Source organism: Hemibagrus wyckioides, linkage group LG06 (genome assembly GCF_019097595.1).
Source record: "Hemibagrus wyckioides isolate EC202008001 linkage group LG06, SWU_Hwy_1.0, whole genome shotgun sequence".
Classification (NCBI taxonomy): Eukaryota; Metazoa; Chordata; class Actinopteri; order Siluriformes; family Bagridae; genus Hemibagrus; species Hemibagrus wyckioides.
The window spans coordinates 17,368,363-17,389,238 of record NC_080715.1 but is presented as its reverse complement, the minus strand read 5'-3'; the positions used below and the strand labels follow the sequence as shown (position 1 = coordinate 17,389,238).

Below are 20,876 nucleotides of genomic sequence, written 5' to 3'. Positions count from 1 at the left end.
ATAAGTCCCAAGTTACATAATGGATATACAGTATGTACTGTAATTATTTTTTTATACAGTTCTTGCATTTGTTGAGAGCTGTATATAAAAAAATTATCCGGAATTTACATTTTATATGCACAAATACATTTTTTTGGTAGTGAAAATATAACAGCAACTAGTGAAATCTAATTACAAAAATCTTCAATTCCAATTTTAAACAGGCTGCATTATATTTCAAATAGTCAACTAGTAACATTTTGTTGTTACTAGTCAAAAAGATAAAAATCCTTGTCATGTTGGAGGGATTTTAGGATAAACCTGCCTGTCATACACTGCAGAGATGATCACACCTACTGTGAAATATTATATAGTCAAATATAGTTATTATAATATAGTTTATATATGACAAAAATAGTTATTATAATATAGTTTATATATGGCAAATATAGTTATTATAATATAGTTTATATATAGCAAATATAGATCTTTGATGCTTTAATATAGTTGCTTTACTGCTCTTCAGTAGCATCATGAATTCCCAAAAGTACCAGCATATTTTTGGTCAAATCTGTAATAACATCTGGGAGACTGTTTTACCAGATTATCATCAAATCATCAATAAAAAAACTTAAAAATAAAAAACCAATGATTTCAGGTCTGTTGAAAGCCTGTGGCTTAAGATGGAGTGAGGTCTTCCTACAAACACATGGATATCAATAAACCATCAAGAAAAATATTGCAGGAAAAAAATTCCAAGAATGATCCAGACTGAAAAAAGAGCACAAGGCCTCACACATGTAAATTTGCAAAATAATCAATTTATGTGACATGGTATGAAGGTTGATACTAATGGCAGGGTTATCATACTTTTTCCTAATAACTTTATTTGAATTAAATGGAATCTGAAAACAGAACACATCTTTGTTTCAAATCATATTTATTTGTTTGTGACATTAAGTTCTAAACAAAATTATATCATATGTAATAGGTTACAGCAGGCCTTACACAAACGTGAGTAATTAAAATGTAAAAGCAAAACCAATTAATTCCACTATTTCATTCATTATTTATGTTGTGTATGCCTAAAAGTATATGGCAGTGTTTTTGTGGTCTGCATTATGTGCATATTAAACGTAGACTACTCCTGCCACATGTCACAGTTTCCCACAGTTAGATTTTGATTAATTGTTTTCATAAATCTGAAAGTACACTGTATTGCCAAAAGTTTTGGGACACCAGGTGTTGCGCTTGGCCGCTTAGTTCCTCACAGTCTCCGCTCTAATTCATCCCAAACGTGTTATATGGGGTTGAGGTCAGGACTCTGTGCAGACCAGTCAAGTTTCTCCACACCAAACTCGCTCATCCATGTCTTTATGGACCTTGATTTGGGTACTGGTGTAGAGTCAGGTTGGAACAGGAAGGGGTCATCCCCAAACTGTTCCCACAAAATTGGGAGCATGATATTGTCCAAAATGTCTTGGTATGCTGAAGCATTACGAGTTCCTTTCACTAGAACTTAAGGGGCCAAGCCCAACCCCTGAATTCAATGATTTGGAAGGGTGTCCCAAAACTTTTGGCAATATAGTGTCTAGGGAAAAGAGATGGGGACGTCCCCAAAAAAGAGCTTCTGCGCATGCGCAATACTCTCACACCTCCATAAACGTATGCTTCTTTGTATAGTTTAATGGCGAAGCATTTTAGATCATATAGTGGAAAAATCTAAATATACCCTAACCCAGAATTCTCTCCTATTTACAATTTTTTTAACAATGTAGTTTTCGGGTTCACTAAATTAGTTTCTAAATAAAAAAAATAAATAAAATAAAAAAACCAATTCTTGTGCTCACTGCTCGAGCGACGCCGTTTCCTTCCTGCACTTTGAACCATACCTGATTAACCAATCAGATTGCAGCTTGTTGGGACGTGTGCAGGAGAAGTTCGGCTGCTAAATGCTAAGTCAACATGGTGAGTTATATGTTGCCGACCTTTTAAAAGAACGCAGAATGCTTGTAGTTTTTTAGCTGTAAAACACCATGGCTATGTATTATAGAAGCCGATTTAATAGCCGAGTGGATAAAAATAAAGGATATCTATTGAATAGCGAGCGCATGCTTGTTTCGAAGAGTTAGCGGTGTAGCTAGGCGCCGCGGCGTGCTGAATGAATGAGTGCTGTAGGCGCGCGCACTGTTGTCATCCCGAGCCTCTGGTACTGAATGTAAACAGCTTGTAAACAAATTCATATCTTTATGTTTATAAGTGTCGTTTATTTTTACTTCATTACTCTATCGCAGCTAAACAGCTTAAAAGGCACTAGTTAGCCTACAGTGTTAGCTACACGAACCGGAGTCTTACTATAGTGCAAGGCTGTGTGAGAGAAAGCACTAAAAAGTTCGGATATAAAAATGTCTAAACCAAAAGTGGACATCTGGGTTAAATAAAACGGATCTTTATTATCATTTTACCAATCTAAGTCTAGAGCTAATAGTCACAGCTAGCTGAATAATGAGCTGCAGGTTCGGCTAACGACAGCTAGCTAGCATGCTAACTTGGCTGAAGTTTAGCTTTTCAATAGGAAAGAAAAGCTTCACTTCGTTTCTAGAAAATTCCTTCAGAAAGCTTGAACTTGCATTATAAAATATTACCATATCATCTTAGATACTACATGTAAGTAAAGTGTGTGTGTGTGTATATATATAATCAGTTGTTTGCTTATATTACGAGGGTTTATATGATGCATTGGAAACAAGACCCTTAGTTTAATTCAATATAGACACGTGTGTTTGCTTAAAACTTGGTGTACGCAAGTATTTATTTCAATTTCAAAGTATTCTCGTGAGAATCTCTTACAAAACAGTGTTGGAAAATGATCTCTATTGTTTAATCTGTAAAACACCATTGCAAAATAATGCAATAATTATAATGTATGCCATCTTTGTCACAACTTCAGCATTTTGCCATATAGTGATCTAGAGATGTGATTATTGGGGGGGTGTCATGACTGCAGAACAAAACAGATTTTGGATTTGAATATGGAAAATAAATGGTTTTACAAGTTCAAACTGTGCTTATGTTTCAGTATGTGGTTTATAAGGTTTATAAAGGAAATTTCGATGTACATTGTAACAAGACAAATTGACATGTACATCAGGAAAGAGGTTTTCAGGCACGTATAACATGATGTGATTAGGCTGAATGGAAAGGAAAATCCTTTATCAGTTTCAGATAACGTGCTGAACGTGAGAAACGCCTTTGACTGTGATTGTCCTTTGTCTAGCCTTAAACAAGAATAGCGCACTTGCCAGTGTAGAGCACCTTTTGCACAGGTGAACTATATAGTAATTAATAGTTTGAACTTTTGTTCATGACAGTCCTCTACTGATGGGAATAATGCTCCAAGCCAAGCGCCACCTTTTCCTGGAGTCCCTCCATCAGCAATACCCCCTCCTTTCGTAAGCTGGCATTGATTTTAGCCTTTTTAGCTGCTATTGCCTTTTGTGTGTGGGTGTGTGTGTATACGTGTGTTTGTGTTTTAATATATCATGTTCTTGTGTGTTTTTGTCTTTTCAAAGATGGGGCCACCTGGAATACCGCCTCACTTCCCGCCTATGGGAATGCCACCGATGGGCCAGAGGCCACCAAACATGGCTCCCATGCCTGGAGGGATTATTCCACCACCCATGATGCCCCCGATGGGTGCTCCTCCAATGGGACAGGTGAAGAAAATAGTTTAGTAATAAAATTTCATTAACATGTCATTACAAATTAGTTAATTAATTAAAAAAGACTGTTGGTAAATTTTTCTCATACCTTCTTCACCTATATTCCTAATGTTTAACTTTCTGTTTATTTCTGCTTTGTGCAGATCATATGCGATTGATTGTTCATGAGCACTGGCATCAGTGTACTTTCCATGCTTTTAATGATGCATATAATTTAATAATGGCTGTGCTGCTCTTATAGCAATGTATTTGAGTACCACTGCTTTCCAAATACATGACGGAAGCTTAGGTCTCCTCCTGCATGTCATGTAAATTTCAACTAAAATGTGTTAAATGTTGGTTGTAAGTGTTCATCTCCCTGGCACCTCTTGTGCTTTGTATCTAAAGCTCATTTCCTTCTTCCCAAGGACCAAGCTGTATCTTCAACCGTTTGGAAAAAAAAAAAAAAAAAGTGGCTTAAAAACTGACACACACTTACGCGTACTCTCTTGCGTCTCACACTGTGTATTAATACCACACACCAGCCTGAGCCACACTAGAGAGAAATTAGCAGCTTAGATGAATTTTTCATGAATCTTTTATTAGATGCCAGGCATGATGCCACCAATGATGCCGCCAATGATGCCACCACGCATGCCAGCAGCGACGATGCAGCCGACAGGACCGGTAAAGTAGCCCCATAGTGCTTTCCCAACTCGCCTCTCTGGTTAAAAATAGATCCTCACAACCATCAGTGGTGTTGGGATTAGCATAATGAATACAGGGTGTGGAGGGAAAATGTACCCATTAAGATTTGCTAGTTTTTTAAACATAGCTGTGCTTTATATAATGTGAGGTGTGACATTTTTCACTTCTCTCAGTGTCAGACTTTGTACTCTTCCCATGGGCACTTAGCATTTCCTGAAACAAAATAACATATGCCATGTTTAAACCAATAGTATCTGCATTTTGATAGCTAATCTTTATTTGAGGTTGGTTGAAATATTTCTAACAAAGTATATAGTTGTGATGTTTCTCACATATTACTGTGTGCTATAGCATTAAAACCAGTCATCCAATTTCACAGACTAAAAGCCTTCTATAATTCATTGTGAAACAAATGTGCAATATGTACAGTGCCTATTTTTACTCTGGTGCCGAATTACTATTTTTTCTAACCAGTGTGGTGACTCCAGCACGAGTTGCACCAGTTTAGCTTTCAGTCTCAGGCAGATGGTTTCAGTTATCATTTTAGGGTTTGGAAATGTGAAGGTGTAGGACCACTTTTAGACAGAAGGTCATGAACAGTTTCTCACATCCTTCATGTAATTATATGGCTCAACACATTATTTTAAGCTATTACATACACTTTTTAATTTTAGATACTGTGTGAACTGATTTTGTGTTTGGTCATGTCATGTCATTTTGGTCATTTTTTTTTTTTTTTTTTTTAGCAGTGTTTTAGAAATTTTGGTTTCAGTTTTTTTTATTTTTATTATTTATAGTTTATTAAAAATGACTTTAAATGTTTTCTTTGTTACAGCCTGGTGTTAGTCCTGTAGATACAGCCGGTAAGTCAACTTATAAAAATAAAAGCTGAATATTTTCTTACTATATTTAACAGATTTATTGTAATTATTCTTTCTCAATTTGCTTTTTTAGCTACCGCTGCACCTGGAACTACTGTAAGCACTAAAGCATGTTGACATTAATTACATAAATAAATCCAAAAAAAAAGTCAGTAGTGTGGAATTATCTTGTTGTGATTGGCAGATTAACATTTTGTCCTTTACACTTCTTTTTGCAGAGCACAACCACAAATGACTCTCCTCAAGATGACCAGCCTAAAAAGGTCAGTACATAGAGCATCTACACACTCACTATTATTTTAAATAAAAATGCACTCTTTTTCAAATCAAAGTTAATTAAACAAAAATATTCCTGGAACCCTTTACTTACAAGCTGGTAGTTGTTGAGGTCACTAGTGACACTAATAATGTGTTTGGACTCCAGCAGAAATCAGTGTGGACAGAGCATAAGTCTGTGGATGGCAAAACCTATTACTACAACACAGAGACCAAGCAGTCCACCTGGGAGAAACCGGATGAACTCAAGTCACCTGCAGAGGTAAGACAGGCCAAATGTTTTTACTCTGTTTGTTTTTTTTTCCCCGTTCTTCATCTACTATGATAAAATGTATTGATCTTTCCTGCTCTAAAGGTACTTTAAAGACAACTAGCTCATTTGTCTTTAAATGCAGATGCTATTGGTTTAGACTTAGTATATATGAATGGTATTGTGTTGCAGCAAATGCTCTCTAAGTGCCCATGGAAAGAGTACAAGTCTGACACTGGGAAGCCTTATTACTACAACTCTCAGACTAAAGAGTCACGCTGGACAAAGCCTAAAGAACTCGAAGACCTTGAAGGTATGCATTTCAAATCTATTGTTTTTGTGTTGAATTAATCTGTGCACAGTAAAGTTGGAGAGTACGGGCACTGCTTTGTTATTGAACAGAATCAAAAATGTGACATACAGATATGATCTACAAAACTATACAATTTAAAATTGGTTTATTTTAAGAAATGGTGAATTATGACCAAGCAGTGCATGGATGTTAATGTCTTTTTTTTTATTATTATTATTATTATTTCGTCAAATGAATTTTACATTGTGCCAAACAACAAATTGTGATATAAAATGTTACGCTTGGTTACAGTTATGTTTTGGTTGGGAATTGCTAATCATTTCAGAGTTAGTGACTGGTGCCTCTGGTACTAGTCATTCAGCACCAGAAGCACCAAACTGAGCAAAATTCAAAAGAACTATGTATGGAAAAAAAAAGTGTGAAGCTGTCATTAAACTATATCAAACAAGGTACCATCACCTGAGCATATAAAACAATACAAGAAAAACAAAGACACTACCCAGGCTCAAATAGTGTATTTTAGTAGGTTTTGTGTACATTTGATGCTTAAAGGTAACTTGCAGTTATGTTGATTGTGTCAGTGTGACTGTCTGCACAGAGATGCTTAAAAGAAAGATCAGTGTACTGACTGTACATGACTGTAGAAAGGACATTGTTCATAATCACACTCTCCGGTGTTCATAATAATTTAATGACACTCTTCGGTGTTACCCAAATGAGGATGAGGTTCCCTTTTGAGTCTGGTTCCTCTCAAGGTTTTTTCCTCTTACCATCTAAAGGACTTTTTCCTTGCCACTTGCTCAGTAGGGATGATTTAGTCTAGGACTTTTTTTTACTATGTTTATGTTCTGTAAAGCTGCTTTGAGACAATATCCATGTTAAAAGCGCTACACAAAATGAATTGGATCAATGAAATGATTCATGAAAGATTACAGTATTCTGTGATTTTAATATGAAAGTGAATGTAGTGAAGTTGAATTAAATGGCCTAAAAGAATTCTCTCAAGTTGTCCCTTTCTGTCTCTCTTTTTTTTCTTTCAGCCATGATAAAGGCTGAGGAGAATGGGTAAGACTATTACTATGATAGGAATTGACACATGAATTTAAAATAAAATCATGTTTAAAATTTACTTCAAGGTAAAGATTAATTTTGTTTTTTTAGGACGGTGGATGTCGTAGCTCCTGGCACTACTCCCACTGTCACAGCTCACACAGATACAGCGCTCACTGTGGCTGCTGTTCCGGAGGCTGTCTCTACCATAGCAACAAGCGTTGCCGAAGAACAGCCATCTCAGATGCCTGTGCAAGTGGGCGAGGGTGGCAGTGAAGCAGCTGTGACATCACCCAAGGACACGCCCACAACAGAGACACCGGCCAGGTATACACACACACGCGCACACAGAAGTAGGCAGTACATTGTGCACCCAGAGAATGGAGAAGCAGGTGTGGGCAAAGTTTTAAAAAGTCGCATTGAGCCAATTAACCACATGAAACTCTGAATATGACCCAGCTGTAATCCACAACTTGGCTAATGGCTTATTTTTGGCCAGCATTTGCATTGTGGTACTGAAAACTGATAGCAATCTTTCCAGTATGGCCTTGGCATGAACTTTCTTTGTGCTCCTGTGAACTGCATATAAAATTCAAACCCTGTCATGTGTGAAAGGTTTCTCACCTAACCTACCAACCATCAGCATAGCAGCTGATACAGATATGACCCCCCGGGATGGTGTTTTAAGTGTTGAACCTGGAGTGTCATTTAGGTCAAATATTACTGTTGGCCAAGTTCTATAAATGGCCCTTAGTTGCTTAAATAAGGGAGCTTTTGTCCTGTTGAATAATACAGCAAGGCTGATTCTGTTGTTAATGAATACTACTGTGTGTGTGTGTGTGTGTGTGTGTGTGTATGTATATGTATATGTGTATATATGTATGTATATATATATATATATATATATATATTATTGTTAATCAATACTACTGTGTGTGTGTATGTATGTGTATATATATATATATATATATATATATATATATATATATATATATATATATATATATATATATATATATATATTCTATTGTTAATGAATACTAGTGTGTGTGTGTGTATATATGTGTGTATATATATATATATATATATATATATATATATATATATATATATATATATATATATATATATATATATAATATATATTTTATATATATACACATACACACACAATACTGCATATATATATATACAATAATCATTACAGTCTTAACAATAACCTTTCCTACAGTAACGACACATCTAAAGAAGAAAGGCCAGAGCTTGTGAAGAAGGTGTACAAGTGGAACACCAAAGAGGAAGCAAAGCAGGCTTTCAAAGAACTGCTCAAGGAGAAGGTAGAGCTCTTGCTATTTGTGTTTTCCCCTCTTTTCTTTGATGCAGGAACATGCAACACTATTATATTCCTGAAATGCCTGTTGCACCACTCTCCCAGACACACATGAAGTCTTTCTCGCATCATTCCTCCTTGCACCACTACAGATATTGCACTCATTTGAGTGATGGGCGCGTGGATGTGCTTCTATATTTAGTGTGTTTTAATTTGATGCACAAAGCTGTGTTCATAGGCCCCTGTCTGCTTTTCCTAAGGGCTCTCTAATTACTCCGACTGTATGATTAGGGGCTTGAGACTCGGGGGCGACCACACAATGGGACGCTTCAGTGAGCAGCACTTATAATGGAGGTATATAAATGGAGGACTGAATTTGTCTCGCTTCGTCTTTGAACCTGTCACTTCCTCCTCGCCGTTCTCTTTGTCTCTGTCCCCAGTGCTCTGTCTCTGTCCTGTCTCATCTCATGAGGCATGGGGAGGGAATCGAAAAGGTGACTTATGTAAGGCACTGGCATTTCTAAAAATTATGTTAGTGTCATACAAGCCTGCTGCGCAATTAAGAGAACACATCACCTGACCTCCTTACAGCCACAGAGGAGCTTCTGGCATTTCCATTATTACACACACTCTCTCTCATGCGATTATAAGCAGATTTTTTTATAGTATTTTCACCTAAAATCTACCTACCACATCTATAGGATTTGACTGTTTTAACTGTTATGTTTGGTTTTCTTCTATACACCTAATGTTCAAACTGTCAAAAGAATTGAGGACTTAACACTAGTGGTCCTCTTTCAGAGCCTACAGTAATACCTGAAAGTATGTTTTTGGCAGATCAGATACGAGCTCAGTGGCACCGACAAGGATGCTGATACTGTCCATAGTACTATGTAGCTCTGCTGTATTTATTATGGGTGTTTGTGTCCAGGGTGTTGCATCAAATGCATCCTGGGAGCAGGCCATGAAGATGATCATTAATGACCCTCGTTACAGGTACTGCAGACATTAAAATTAATAGATAGATTTAACCCGCCTTTATTGCTTTGTCTTCTTACATTAAGTGCTGTGTGTGTGTGTGTGTTTTGGCAGTGCCCTGCCCAAGCTGAGTGAGAAGAAGCAGGCCTTTAATGCCTACAAGGTTCAGACAGAGAAGGAGGAGAAAGAGGAGGCTAGGATCAAATACAAAGAATCCAAAGAGACATTCCAGCGGTTCCTGGAGAATCACGATAAAATGACTTCCACCACCAGATACAAGTAAGGCTTGTTTTCTCACGGGCACTTTGTTCGCTATGATCTAAATAATTTTTTAAAAGGAAATAGACGTGTAGAATTCAGACAGCCAGAAGCCAATTTCATGTAGAACGCTATTGCAGAACTGCCTGTCTGTTCAAACTGATCAGTAGAGTTTACATAGAAATTTTCTTGTCTAGCATTACATTCTAGTAGTTATGCAAATACTTTTACCTTAATTTTTTTTTATTTATCAAAATATACATATACAGCGGCATTTATCAGAGAGACTGGAGCTCTAGATGTTTTGCATGACAACTTGGTGAGAAAAGCATTTGTTTTGCAGGGCTAGTAATTTAGCATGCATCAACACATGAGGAAATCCCATTTTGCAGACCACTAAGTGCTTTTAAAGATGGGATGCTGTGCATCCGACACACTTTTTTTTCAATCCTATGACTATATCTTGCTTTTGCAATTTTATTCAAAATGTCAAAATGTTGAACGGAAATCAGATAACCTGAGAGAGAAGTGACTGAGACTACAAGTAGATTAACTCATTAATGAGTTCAGTTCATGGTACACTGCTTCCTCCTTTTGGCAAAGAAATGCACTGCAGCAATGTTCCTCTGGTGATAACCATGTAACCGTGTGTGTGTGTGCGCCAGGAAAGCGGAGCAGATGTTTGGTGATCAGGAAGTGTGGAGCTGTGTTCCAGAGAGAGACAGACTGGAGATTTATGATGATGTGCTCTTTTACTTGGCCAAGAAAGAGAAGGTGTGCTATTTTTACCACGATTTCTTGATAGTGTCTGGGTGATTACAGTGGAAATTAATTTAGCTTTAACTTCTGCTTGATTTGTGTTTTGGATCTTATTTGCTTGTTTGTACCTATTCGAGTAGAAAAAAAGACATTTACCAAAGCTTTCTTTAGAAAGAAAATATTAATCTGTTTATTACATCATGACATTTCATATCATCCCTTGGGCTGGCACATTTAGTTGTGATTGTCTTTTTGTCTGAGTTGTGAAATCTGACCCAGTTCAATAGGACTGAATTAATATAAACGTCACATTCTCCTAAGCTATTGTGTTTAGACAGTGTGTAGCAACCTTGGCAGTGTTGCACTGTATCTTTAACTGTGTGTGTTCAGCTAATATTTTATAAAACATGATTTAGACTTGGCAGTAACGATGAAGGATAGACTTGTTCTAAATTGTCAGTAATTTTAAATATGTCCAAAGCAGAGAAATTATGATCATTGAAAAAGGCAGCTAATAGCAACACCAGACAGAATGTTTGTGTGTGTATCTTGCTGGATTTTGGTGATGATCACGTGCTCTCAGTGCTGCTCTTTAGCCCAGTCTCTCCATGCTGTAGGAACAAGCCAAGCAACTGAGGAAGAGGAACTGGGAGGCACTGAAAAATATCTTGGATAACATGGCTAATGTCACATACCGCACCACCTGGTCTGAGGCTCAGCAGTACCTGCTAGATAACCCCACGTTTGCTGAAGACGAAGAGCTACAGAGTATGAACACACACACTCGTACACACACACACTCATACACACACACAAACAGAAGTGGAAAGCATTTATTTTGAAGGGCTCTTCAAGGCACTTGTGGATATTTAGAATGTTTGAGCTGGCATTATGTTGAATGAAACAGGAGAGCTTACCTAGAAATGTAGGTCAAGTTCAAAGCATTATATTTAACCATATTAAAACGGAGCTAAAATAAATAAAACTGCTGAATGTAGTACTGTGACAAATGGGCTCTTCGATGTAGAGCGCAGGTTTTATTGCTTCAGTGAACAGCAGTTTGTATAAATTGAAATATTGGCACCATTTGTTTTCTCTGCTTAGTCCATTGTATTAAATTGTGTTACTTGTTACACACTCATGCTTTACAGTAAAACTCTGACTTTAAAAAGTGGTTTCCCAGTGCTCATGTTGAACTCATTCAGAGGCGCTGTGATGACTAGAGCCTTGGAAGAGATTGCGGCACAGTGGTGTTTACTTTAGAATGAATGGCAGCTCTGATGTCATAGCACTACATGATTTTCGGGTTGATGTCTGGTATAAAATAAAGGCTGAAGACCTCTGTCTCCAACTCCAAACTTAGCAAATGAAGTATAAACCCTTCTGGGAAGTGTGCAGCGGTGTAAAGCTGTTTGTGTCTGTGGCAGACATGGATAAGGAGGATGCGCTGATCTGCTTCGAGGAACACATCCGTGCTCTGGAGAAGGAGGAAGAAGAGGAGAAACAGAAATCTCTGCTGAGAGAGAGACGCAGGCAGCGCAAAAACAGGGAGTCTTTCCAGGTGACTGACCTACACTGGTCTCAAATATATGCCATTTCTCCACTAATGTTTTCTTATATAAGATTAAAACAATACATTACAAAGAATATAAATCACAAGCCTATGATGGAGATTTCTCACATGAAGCAGTATAACTGTCCTCACTGTCTTGTGTCCTGTTCTTTGGATGTGGTGTAGAAATTTCTGGATGAGTTGCATGACCATGGCCAGCTGCACTCCATGTCAGCATGGATGGAGATGTATCCAACCATCAGCTCAGACATCCGCTTCACTAGCATGTTAGGACAGCCGGGTGAGACATGGACACACATGCACGATGCACACACTTTCATGCCCTGCTTTACTCTCACACTAACCATTTCAGAAAAAACACACACACACAGTGAGGTATCAGTAATAGTTTCTTGTGGATCCTTAATAATTTACATTTGCCTGAAAAGCAAGATGCTATTTTCTTCCTTTTTGATTTCCAATAAATACACAAACAGATGTGTGTAAGAGAATAAATGCAATAGTGAGAAAACAAATGGTGGTGCAGAAACCACAAATGAAATGGATCCTTGCTCAGGTTCCCCCCTTTTTTTTTTTGTTGTGTTGGTAACTGTGCTGTTCAAACCTCAGGGTTAATCTGGTTTATTAAAATATTTTAAACCAGCTGATTAAAGATCCCCTCAAACATCACATTTCTACTCCTGTGCCTCAAATTTCACTCAGTCTGGTTCAAATGAAAATGCTTTCAGCACTTAACAGCATGAATGCTCAGTGTGTTTCGACGAAGATCTGTCCTGATCTTCTGTATATGGTTGATAGAAGGTGTCCTCATGTCCATTTCTCAGGCTCTACACCTCTGGACTTGTTCAAGTTCTATGTGGAAGATCTCAAGGCTCGCTATCACGATGAGAAGAGAATCATAAAAGACATCTTAAAGGTGGGGCTTTATTATGATTGTATTTACAGCACAGTTTTATCACAGTTTAAAGGACTGTATATTATCCCCTGTATGTTTAAGGCTAAAAACCACCTAATTTATGACTTGGTGCTGCTGTTCAGATTGACTAGTTTTAAATGGGCAGTGGGTAAAATTAGAGCTCTTGTAGTTACATGGTGAAGTACAACATGTTTGAACATCCATACTGTTTACAAAAAGGATGACCTATCAGGATTGCATTACTTTAAAGCATTCATTTATCTGCTGTGTGAACAAGCTAACTTAGCAAGCAACATTCTCCCCTTCACTTGCACTTCTGTGATTTATACTTGTGTTTTTCCTAGTATGATCTTATGCTTTTGGGGTACATTAGTTCATGGCAAAAACCATGGTGGTGCTGTACATTGTGTACATTTTCAGTTTTCAGTGTGTGTAAATGTATTGTGTCTGCAGGATAAGGGTTTCCTGGTGGAGATCAGCACCAGCTTTGAAGACTTTGGTTCAGTTATCAGCTCTGACAAAAGGGCCACCACTCTGGATGCAGGCAACATCAAACTAGCCTTCAACAGTGTAAGTAACACACACAGAAAATGCAGGTTAAATTAATTGGCACAAAATTTTGCAATACTGAGGTCAACTGCAATATGCAGGCCAAAATGAGGTTAATGTGTCCTCTGTCTTCTGTGTGAAGCTTCTGGAGAAGGCAGAGGCACGAGAGCGAGAGAGAGAAAAGGAAGAAGCCAGAAAGATGAAGAGGAAAGAGGCAGCCTTCAAGAGCATGCTGAAGCAGGCCACACCCTCACTGGAGCCTGATGCTACGTGGGAAGGGGTAAGGGCTGGAATAAGTTGGATTGATGTCTTGAACTGTTTTATGTAGATTTGTTGTATTATTTTTTTTTTTTTTTACAGCTTATGTAATAAGCTTTGCTCTGTTTCAGGTAAGAGAAAGATTCCTAAAGGAGCCTGCGTTCGAGGACATCACTCTGGAGTCAGAAAGAAAAAGGATATTCAAAGATTTTATGCATGTACTCGAGGTAATGTTTTTCAGCTTCTCATGCAAGTAATCAAAGTGACTTTATCAATTCATCAGGGTTTAGAGAATGCAAATTAAGCCATGTTGATTAGCCCCAGAACTACTGCTGTTTTATGTATTTTAATATTTGAGTTTTTTTTCCATCTTCACTCCAGCACGAGTGTCAGCACCATCACTCCAAAACCAAGAAACACTCGAAGAAATCCAAAAAGCATCACAGGAAACGATCTCGTTCTCGCTCAGTAAGCACACCACAAATTTTTCCCTTAGATGCAGGAACTAGAAACACAAATTCAGCCCCTACCAACCCCATCATGTGTCCTTTTGCAGGGTTCAGAATCTGAGGACGATGAGTATCACTCAAAAAAGAAGAAACGCTCAACATCGAAATCTCCCTCAGAGCACTCTTCCTCAGGGGAATCCGGTCAGTGTGGCCTTTAATAAACTATCCTGCTTAGCATTAATCAATAACATCACTGCACAACACACTGTCTTGAAAAATCACTTTCCACTTTTACTCCACTCTGTAGAGACAGGACACTTGTTTCAACTTGTGTATTGATTTTTTTTTGTTTGTTTTTTTTTTTTTTTACAGAGAGAAGCTATAAAAAATCGAAGAAACACAAGAAGAAGGGAAAGAAGAGAAGACACAAGTCTGTAAGTTCTGCAGAGACTAGTGCAATAAAATCTCAGATTCTCCTCTTTCTCTCAGATTAATGTCTTGTTATTTCTTATTACTTCATAACATTATACATTTTTTTTGTTTTCTTCTTTTTCTTTTTTTAACCTAACTCGTATTTCACAATATTTTGTCATTATTCAGAGTCATTTCTAAATGGAAGTGATCATGTTATTTCAGGATGTCTTTATTTCTAGTTATCCACCAATTTGATGAGTTATTTGGGATTTTTTAACAATACAGTGTCATTTCTTTGAGTAACACTATATTGCCAAAAGTTTTGGGACGTCTGCCTTAACATGCACATGAATTTAATATGGAGTTGGCCTGCCCTTTGCAGCTATAACAGCTTCAACTCTTCTGGGAAGGCTTTCCACAAGGTTTAGGAGTTTTGACCATTCCTCTAGAACTACATTTGTGAGGTCAGGCACTGACATTAGAAGAGAAGGTCTGGCTCACAGTCTCTGCTCTAATTCATCCCAAAGGTGTTCTATGGGGTTGAGGTCAGGACTCTGTACAGGCCAGTCAAGTTCCTCCACACCAGACTCTGTCATCCATGTCTTTATGGACCTTGCTTTGTGTACTGGTGTAGAGTCATGTTGGAAGAGGAAGGGGTCATCCCCAAACTGTTCCCACAAAGCTGGGGGCATGAAATTGTCCAAAATGTCTTGGTATGCTGAAGCATTCAGAGTTCCTTTCACTAGAACTTAAGGGGTCAAGCCCAACCTCTGAAAAACAACACTTGAATTCAATGATTTGGAGGGGTGTCCCAAAACTTTTGGCAATATGTTTCTTTTTCTGTTCCTCATAAGTTCAGGTTTATATCTACTTATTTATGCATTTTTGATCAGTTTGTACTGTTCTCTCTCCAGGCTTCCCCAGAGTCTGAAGGAGACAAGGACAGAAAGGGACGAGATAAAGACAAGGATAAAGAGAACGATAAGTCTAGAGGGAAAAATCGTAGTGAATCCAAACAGAAATCTCCCAAGAGGAAAGCACCTAAAGAAGAGGTGAGGCTTCATTTAAGCAACTTTCACAGGATCTCAGTTGAAGAACTGTTTGGTGTTCCACATTTCTCAGTCTCAAAAGTCTAGGATGGCTGACCGATTGTTCTCTCCTAGGGAGGATGGGATACATCAGGCAGTGAACTGAGCGAAGGAGAGCTGGAGAAGAGGAGAAGAACTCTTTTGGAGCAGTTAGATGCACCATAGATGTCCTGTCTGTGTCCGTCCACTTCACACAGTAAAACCTGCATTCCTCATAATGTTTATATCGGGTGTCCAGTCTTATCTGGGAAAGGGCCGGTGTGTAGGTGCCGGTTTTCATTCCAACCAAACAGAAACCACACCTGAATCTATTAAAAGCCAAGATCAACTGATTAAACAGGTGGAATCAGATGTGGCTTCTGCTTGATTTGTATGAAAACATGCACCGGCTCTTCGCGGATAAGACTGGACACTCCTGGTGTAAATGATAACACACAGTACACTGATACTGTGCATGGACAACACTTCACTCACTTTAGAGGACGTGCTCACTGATTAACGGGAATCATCTCCATCTTTTTCTGTAGTGTCTCAGGAGAACACAGTCAGGGTGCAAACCAGTACAGAGTGGTCATTTCTGGTGACTACAGTTCACATGTTCCTATTTTCCTTATACTGTTTTGTTCACTTTATCCCCAACATCAGAATTGTTTTAGGTAGTTGTACATTTATTTTGTAATTGCTAATAGTTTGTCTTAAAATTATTGTTTACAGGTGAAATAAAAAAAACCATGTGACTTTTCAAAAATCGATCAAAATGAACATGTTTTACCAGACAGTCTGTGAAAAGAACTATTTTCCAAGGTATTTTAATCATGCAGTACTCACACAATAAACGGTGTTATACCACAGCGGTGTTGAATTCTCAAAACTGGTAGCTCAGACGTTGATTAGTTGTTTATAGCAGCAGATCCTAAAGGCTGTGATTTACATATCGGGTTTATATTAATGCACCCTTCTAATGTCATTTTTATAGTTACAGCAATAGTAGGGATTTCTATGGGAGACAATCCACTTAATTTATTTAAAAAGCATTATTTAACAGGAAATTGTTGATTCATGAAATTCTCTAAGGAGACCTTCATGTTTTTGTCTCCAGTGTGAGTGACTTCTAAATGTCTGCAACAGGTTTTCATGGCATTAGAAAATTCTTCACTGGATTCAAAATCACACCAAAAATCAGTATAAAATTTTAAATGACAGGCTGATCCAACAGGCATGAATTTCATCACAACAACTCCTAATGTAAGTCAGTAGTGTGTTGCCCTCATGTGCCAGAATGCATTCCCAACAATGTCTGCTGATGAGATGGTGGCTGGTGTTTTAGTGAATCTACTCCCAGACATGGATCAGGGCATCAGTGAGCTCCATGGACAGTCTGTGGTGCTACTTGTTGACCTCAGATGCTCTCAAATGGATTCAGGCCTGGGTAACGTAAGGGCTTTTTAATGTCATCAGTGCCTTCATCATCATTCAGAAACTGCCTGCACACTCTGGCCACATGAGGCTGGGTAAAGACATGCAACAGGAGGAACCCTGGGGTGTGACGATGGCTCTGAGGATTTCATCCTTGAGTTCTTTTCTTTCGTTTTCTTTTCTCTCTCTCTCTCTATGCCCCAGTTTAACTGTTCTCAGCTAAGGATGTGCCATTTTTAACAATCTCAATCATGATCATGCAGTTACTGTTTTTGTTTACAGATACAGATTTAGTCTTTTATTTACCTACGAGGCATTATAGTTATATATATATATATTTTTTTGAATACATGATCTGTTAAGATAAGCTTCTTGAACATTATTCTCATATATTTTGATAGCATGTGTACTGCACTTCTATAGTAGCTATACACTCTATATAATGGACAGTAGTGGCTCTAGGCTTCAAATAATAGATTGTGAGAGAAATGCTGAAATATACTGTCCTGCTGCACTTGACCATATTATGTAGAAAATCCTGGAACATGCTCTCCCTGGTGTTCAGAGAAAACAGACTCCACTCAGAAGCCAGAGACCTCCTGTCCTGTCATCTCTCATTACACAGATCATCATTCAGGAAATGAGGCTGTATTGTATCACTCATTCACTGTTTTGTGTACTGTCTCTAGTTACTAAAGCATACGTATAGACTGATTTTGTAGCTTCTGGTCCAGTGCTAGCATGCGCAGTGCATATGGGCCATATAGCGAGTTTTGCAAAGCTGTTTATAACCAGTCACAGTAGTAAAGACACACTTTTTGTTGCTACGGCTAACTCAGAATGTGTTTCCTGTTTGTATCTGAGATCATTTTATCCCTTTCGTTTTTTGCCGTAAAGGGGTGGAGCTGTATAACAGTCACAAGCCACACCCCTCTATCTTCTCTCTATCACTTGATTTCCCCCAATCTGTCATTTATACTGCAAGCACATTGAACAGAACACAGAAACGTGGCCTTTCCAACGCTCCCTCGTCCACCTGTTCCAAATCAGTGAGCTGTAACGCTGCAAAGTTATAGTTATGTAAAGACTTTATTCAATCATCAGCACTGAAAAACCTGTGGCTCTAACACAAAGTGTTATTGAAATCAAATTCAGCTATTACAACACAATGTAAAAGATACATTTATTTTGATTAGAGGACAAAGAAGACATCCCAGTTTGATCCAGGTCTATAGAAGGAATGGAATGTATTAAGGACAGGGGACGATGGCGGCGTACAGAGAGACATGTCAGTATTCCTTAGTGATGGGTTACATGGCGTCAGATTGTGCCAGTTATTCTATTGCCTTAATACTGCCAGGCAAGCGTAAAAAATAATCCGAGACCTGTGCTATGTACTTAGATACGTCAAATTCATGTTTTTCGTTTAATTAAATATACAGAATGAAACCTATAAGTTAAAATAACATTCAAATGGAGTAACATGATGAAATCAATATGTACAATATTAACCTTTATGATAATGGTGTTTTTTTTTATTTTCTTTTATTTTATTTTAAATGCAACCTTTTTGCTGCATAATATCTGTACAATTAAAAGCATTTCTAGATTTTTTTTTTTTTTTTTTTGCTGGAAAAAGTAGTGGTCTGCATAAGTCACGTGGAAAAGCCTGGCTTCAGTGGTTGAATGTGTTAGTGGAGACAAGTGCCTCTGCATTACTTATTTTTTTTTTTAATGTTTACAAAAGGTGAATCAGGTATCTGAGGTGGTGCTCTTTGTTTTGTTTTTTCTTTGGCTTGTACTGTAATTGTACTAAAACAGTCCTGAATATTGGAGCCAGCCGTTCTGCTACAGATGTTGGGTCTTCCCACCGAAGGTAAAAGCCGAGGGGCACTTGGGCACAACTTTTTATTAGTCAAACTTCACTGTGATGCGGTTCGGAGACGGTCCATTTCATGGCATGACGCTAGAATGTAATTGAGAGCCGAGTGGATTTTGGTCTGCTAACACTGCTAAGTGACGATGCTCACGTTATATACATTTCACATTAACTTGGAACCATCTACTTTACACGACCTTTCGCTTTCCCATGAACACCTTCTCCATAAACCCTCTATCCGTTTTTAATTGTCTTTATAAAACCTGCCATGTTGCCGTTCAACAATGCTACATAGCCTTTCCGTTCTTTTTTTGATTTGCGCTAAGCTCCACATGCCTGTAATCTTTAAGAATACACCTAGCCCTTGTACACGTTTAGTGTTTTCGAACAACATTGTGCAGTAAATTTCCCACTGGAATGTTACGAGTTCATTATGGATTTTCCATACGAGTTCGATATGTTCGTGTCCAGTTTCACAAGTCACACTGTGGTAAATCAGCACAGATTCCTATTGCTTGAAAGGAAAAAAAACAAAACAATACATAATAAAAAGTATAAAGACAATATCGCACAAATGTTAAATTCAGGCACTTGGTCGGAAGTGGCTTGAGCTTTTGGCCCTTAAGACGAATGTCCTCTCTGTTACAATCCTTCATCAGTCCTTTTCACACACACACACACGGGTTTTTCAACATCTCCTTCAATCCCATCTCAATCTCAACCAATCACATCCACTCTGCCTGTCACATCACCAGCTCTGCATTGTTGATTGGCCGTAAGCTCTGATCATCAAAACGTCTCCGCACACTCCTCCTCACTGCGTCAGCGCGCCTGTAAGGCTGGTTTCTTAGATCTGGTGGAGGAAAAGACTTGTCAGTCATCGTGTCGGAATATTCCTAGAGGCTGGGTGTGCTGGAAATCAGACAATGCAGCTTGAGCTTAAGAGAAAATTACCTCATACAAATCCAGATAAATTTAGAATGTCTGTCTTCTCACTTAAATAACCTTCTCATTAATAAAACAAAAAATGCTGAGCACACCCTTAGACGTCTATTCCCTCGAGAGAGAGACCTACTACTCAAGGTTACATGGATGTAGACTCTATTCATTTATAACTTCACACATCAAATGAAAAGGGCTGTTCACTGGAGCAACTATCTGCAGACTTTGCCATTCCCGACAGTTAAATCTTGATTAGCCCTGACATGTTTAAAGAAAGATGGAGAGAGGGAGAGATGAGGGAGAAAGAGAACATCATAATCAGAACAGAGAGGTTGAGGTTAGGTAAAATAAAGGGATAAATAGAAAGGGATGCTTGCCAGGTCTGAGTACCATCCATCACCACTGGGGTGCTACTGGACGAGTTCCTTACCCTCGAGTGCACATTTGGAAATTTAGTAATATTATTCTTCTTTAAGGCTGAGAGGAGAGGAGACAAAAACTGAGGTTAAAATAAAGTAGAGGTGACCGGACAGAGAGGTCGCCAAGCACACCAAGCCAAGCTGCCCAGGGGTAAGAGATGAGAGGGTAAAGCTGCAAGAGACAGTCTTTGTGAAGCTGTGTGAAGAAGCACTCTGTGGCTACATGAAGAGCGCAAGCTGTCATGGAGCATGAATTAGAAGAATTACTGTAAACTGTCAACACTCAAGCTGCTTTGCACGTTGACCTCCAGCATCACACCACTGAGCAAATACCAAAATATGCACGAAAACCGATAAAGAAAAAGAAACTGTAATGCAGAGTAGGATTAATTGAAGTGCATATCTGTATTTAAAACAAATAAAGGACCATGCATGCAGCCAAATAAAGACATTCAGAATAAAAGCAAACCCTCAAGCGGTTTAGAAATCT

At 38.2% G+C, this 20,876-nt stretch overlaps 2 protein-coding genes across 8 annotated transcripts in view; one reads left to right on the top strand and one right to left on the bottom strand.

Moving 5' to 3' along the window:
* Positions 1 to 1,787: 1,787 nt before the first annotated feature.
* prpf40a (PRP40 pre-mRNA processing factor 40 homolog A) lies at positions 1,788 to 16,581 on the top strand. Of its 3 annotated transcripts, none has more exons than XM_058390803.1 (27): positions 1,835 to 1,947; positions 3,351 to 3,431; positions 3,552 to 3,695; positions 4,287 to 4,367; positions 5,224 to 5,251; positions 5,343 to 5,365; positions 5,488 to 5,532; positions 5,697 to 5,807; positions 5,988 to 6,108; positions 7,149 to 7,173; positions 7,270 to 7,485; positions 8,390 to 8,495; positions 9,420 to 9,484; positions 9,581 to 9,745; positions 10,390 to 10,498; positions 11,101 to 11,251; positions 11,911 to 12,044; positions 12,222 to 12,336; positions 12,881 to 12,972; positions 13,426 to 13,542; positions 13,664 to 13,801; positions 13,911 to 14,006; positions 14,161 to 14,247; positions 14,336 to 14,429; positions 14,601 to 14,662; positions 15,557 to 15,694; positions 15,806 to 16,581. In XM_058390803.1, the coding sequence occupies exons 1-27, from the start codon at positions 1,945 to 1,947 to the stop codon at positions 15,893 to 15,895; spliced, it is 2,637 nt and encodes an 878-aa protein (XP_058246786.1). In that variant the 5' UTR covers positions 1,835 to 1,944; the 3' UTR covers positions 15,896 to 16,581. The 3 variants fall into 3 exon arrangements, with proteins under 3 accessions (XP_058246787.1, XP_058246786.1, XP_058246785.1); XM_058390802.1 differs by having other exon boundaries at positions 5,694 to 5,807; XM_058390804.1 differs by lacking the exon at positions 3,351 to 3,431 and having other exon boundaries at positions 1,788 to 1,947; positions 5,694 to 5,807.
* A 1,635-nt stretch (positions 16,582 to 18,216) lies between these two features.
* fmnl2a (formin-like 2a) overlaps positions 18,217 to 20,876 on the bottom strand; it is a 49,557-nt gene continuing 46,897 nt past the window's right edge. For 2 of the 5 annotated variants that reach the window (XM_058390799.1, XM_058390798.1), the window contains one exon: positions 18,217 to 19,878. Coding sequence is in view for 3 of the 5 variants with exons in the window: in XM_058390798.1 (XP_058246781.1) it covers positions 19,769 to 19,878 (110 nt within the window). In the remaining 2 variants the exon portion in view is untranslated. Of the gene's footprint in view, positions 20,445 to 20,876 lie in introns of all 5 variants that reach the window. The other 3 variants (XM_058390797.1, XM_058390796.1, XM_058390800.1) reach the window with 3 other exon arrangements.

Excerpts from the sequence above, each read along its gene's own strand:
- prpf40a (XM_058390802.1), top strand. Across the intron at positions 14,007-14,160 it reads ATTTTATGCATGTACTCGAG|CACGAGTGTCAGCACCATCA; the intron begins GTAATGTTTTTC and ends TCTTCACTCCAG. Across the intron at positions 14,663-15,556 it reads AGAAGAGAAGACACAAGTCT|GCTTCCCCAGAGTCTGAAGG; the intron begins GTAAGTTCTGCA and ends TTCTCTCTCCAG.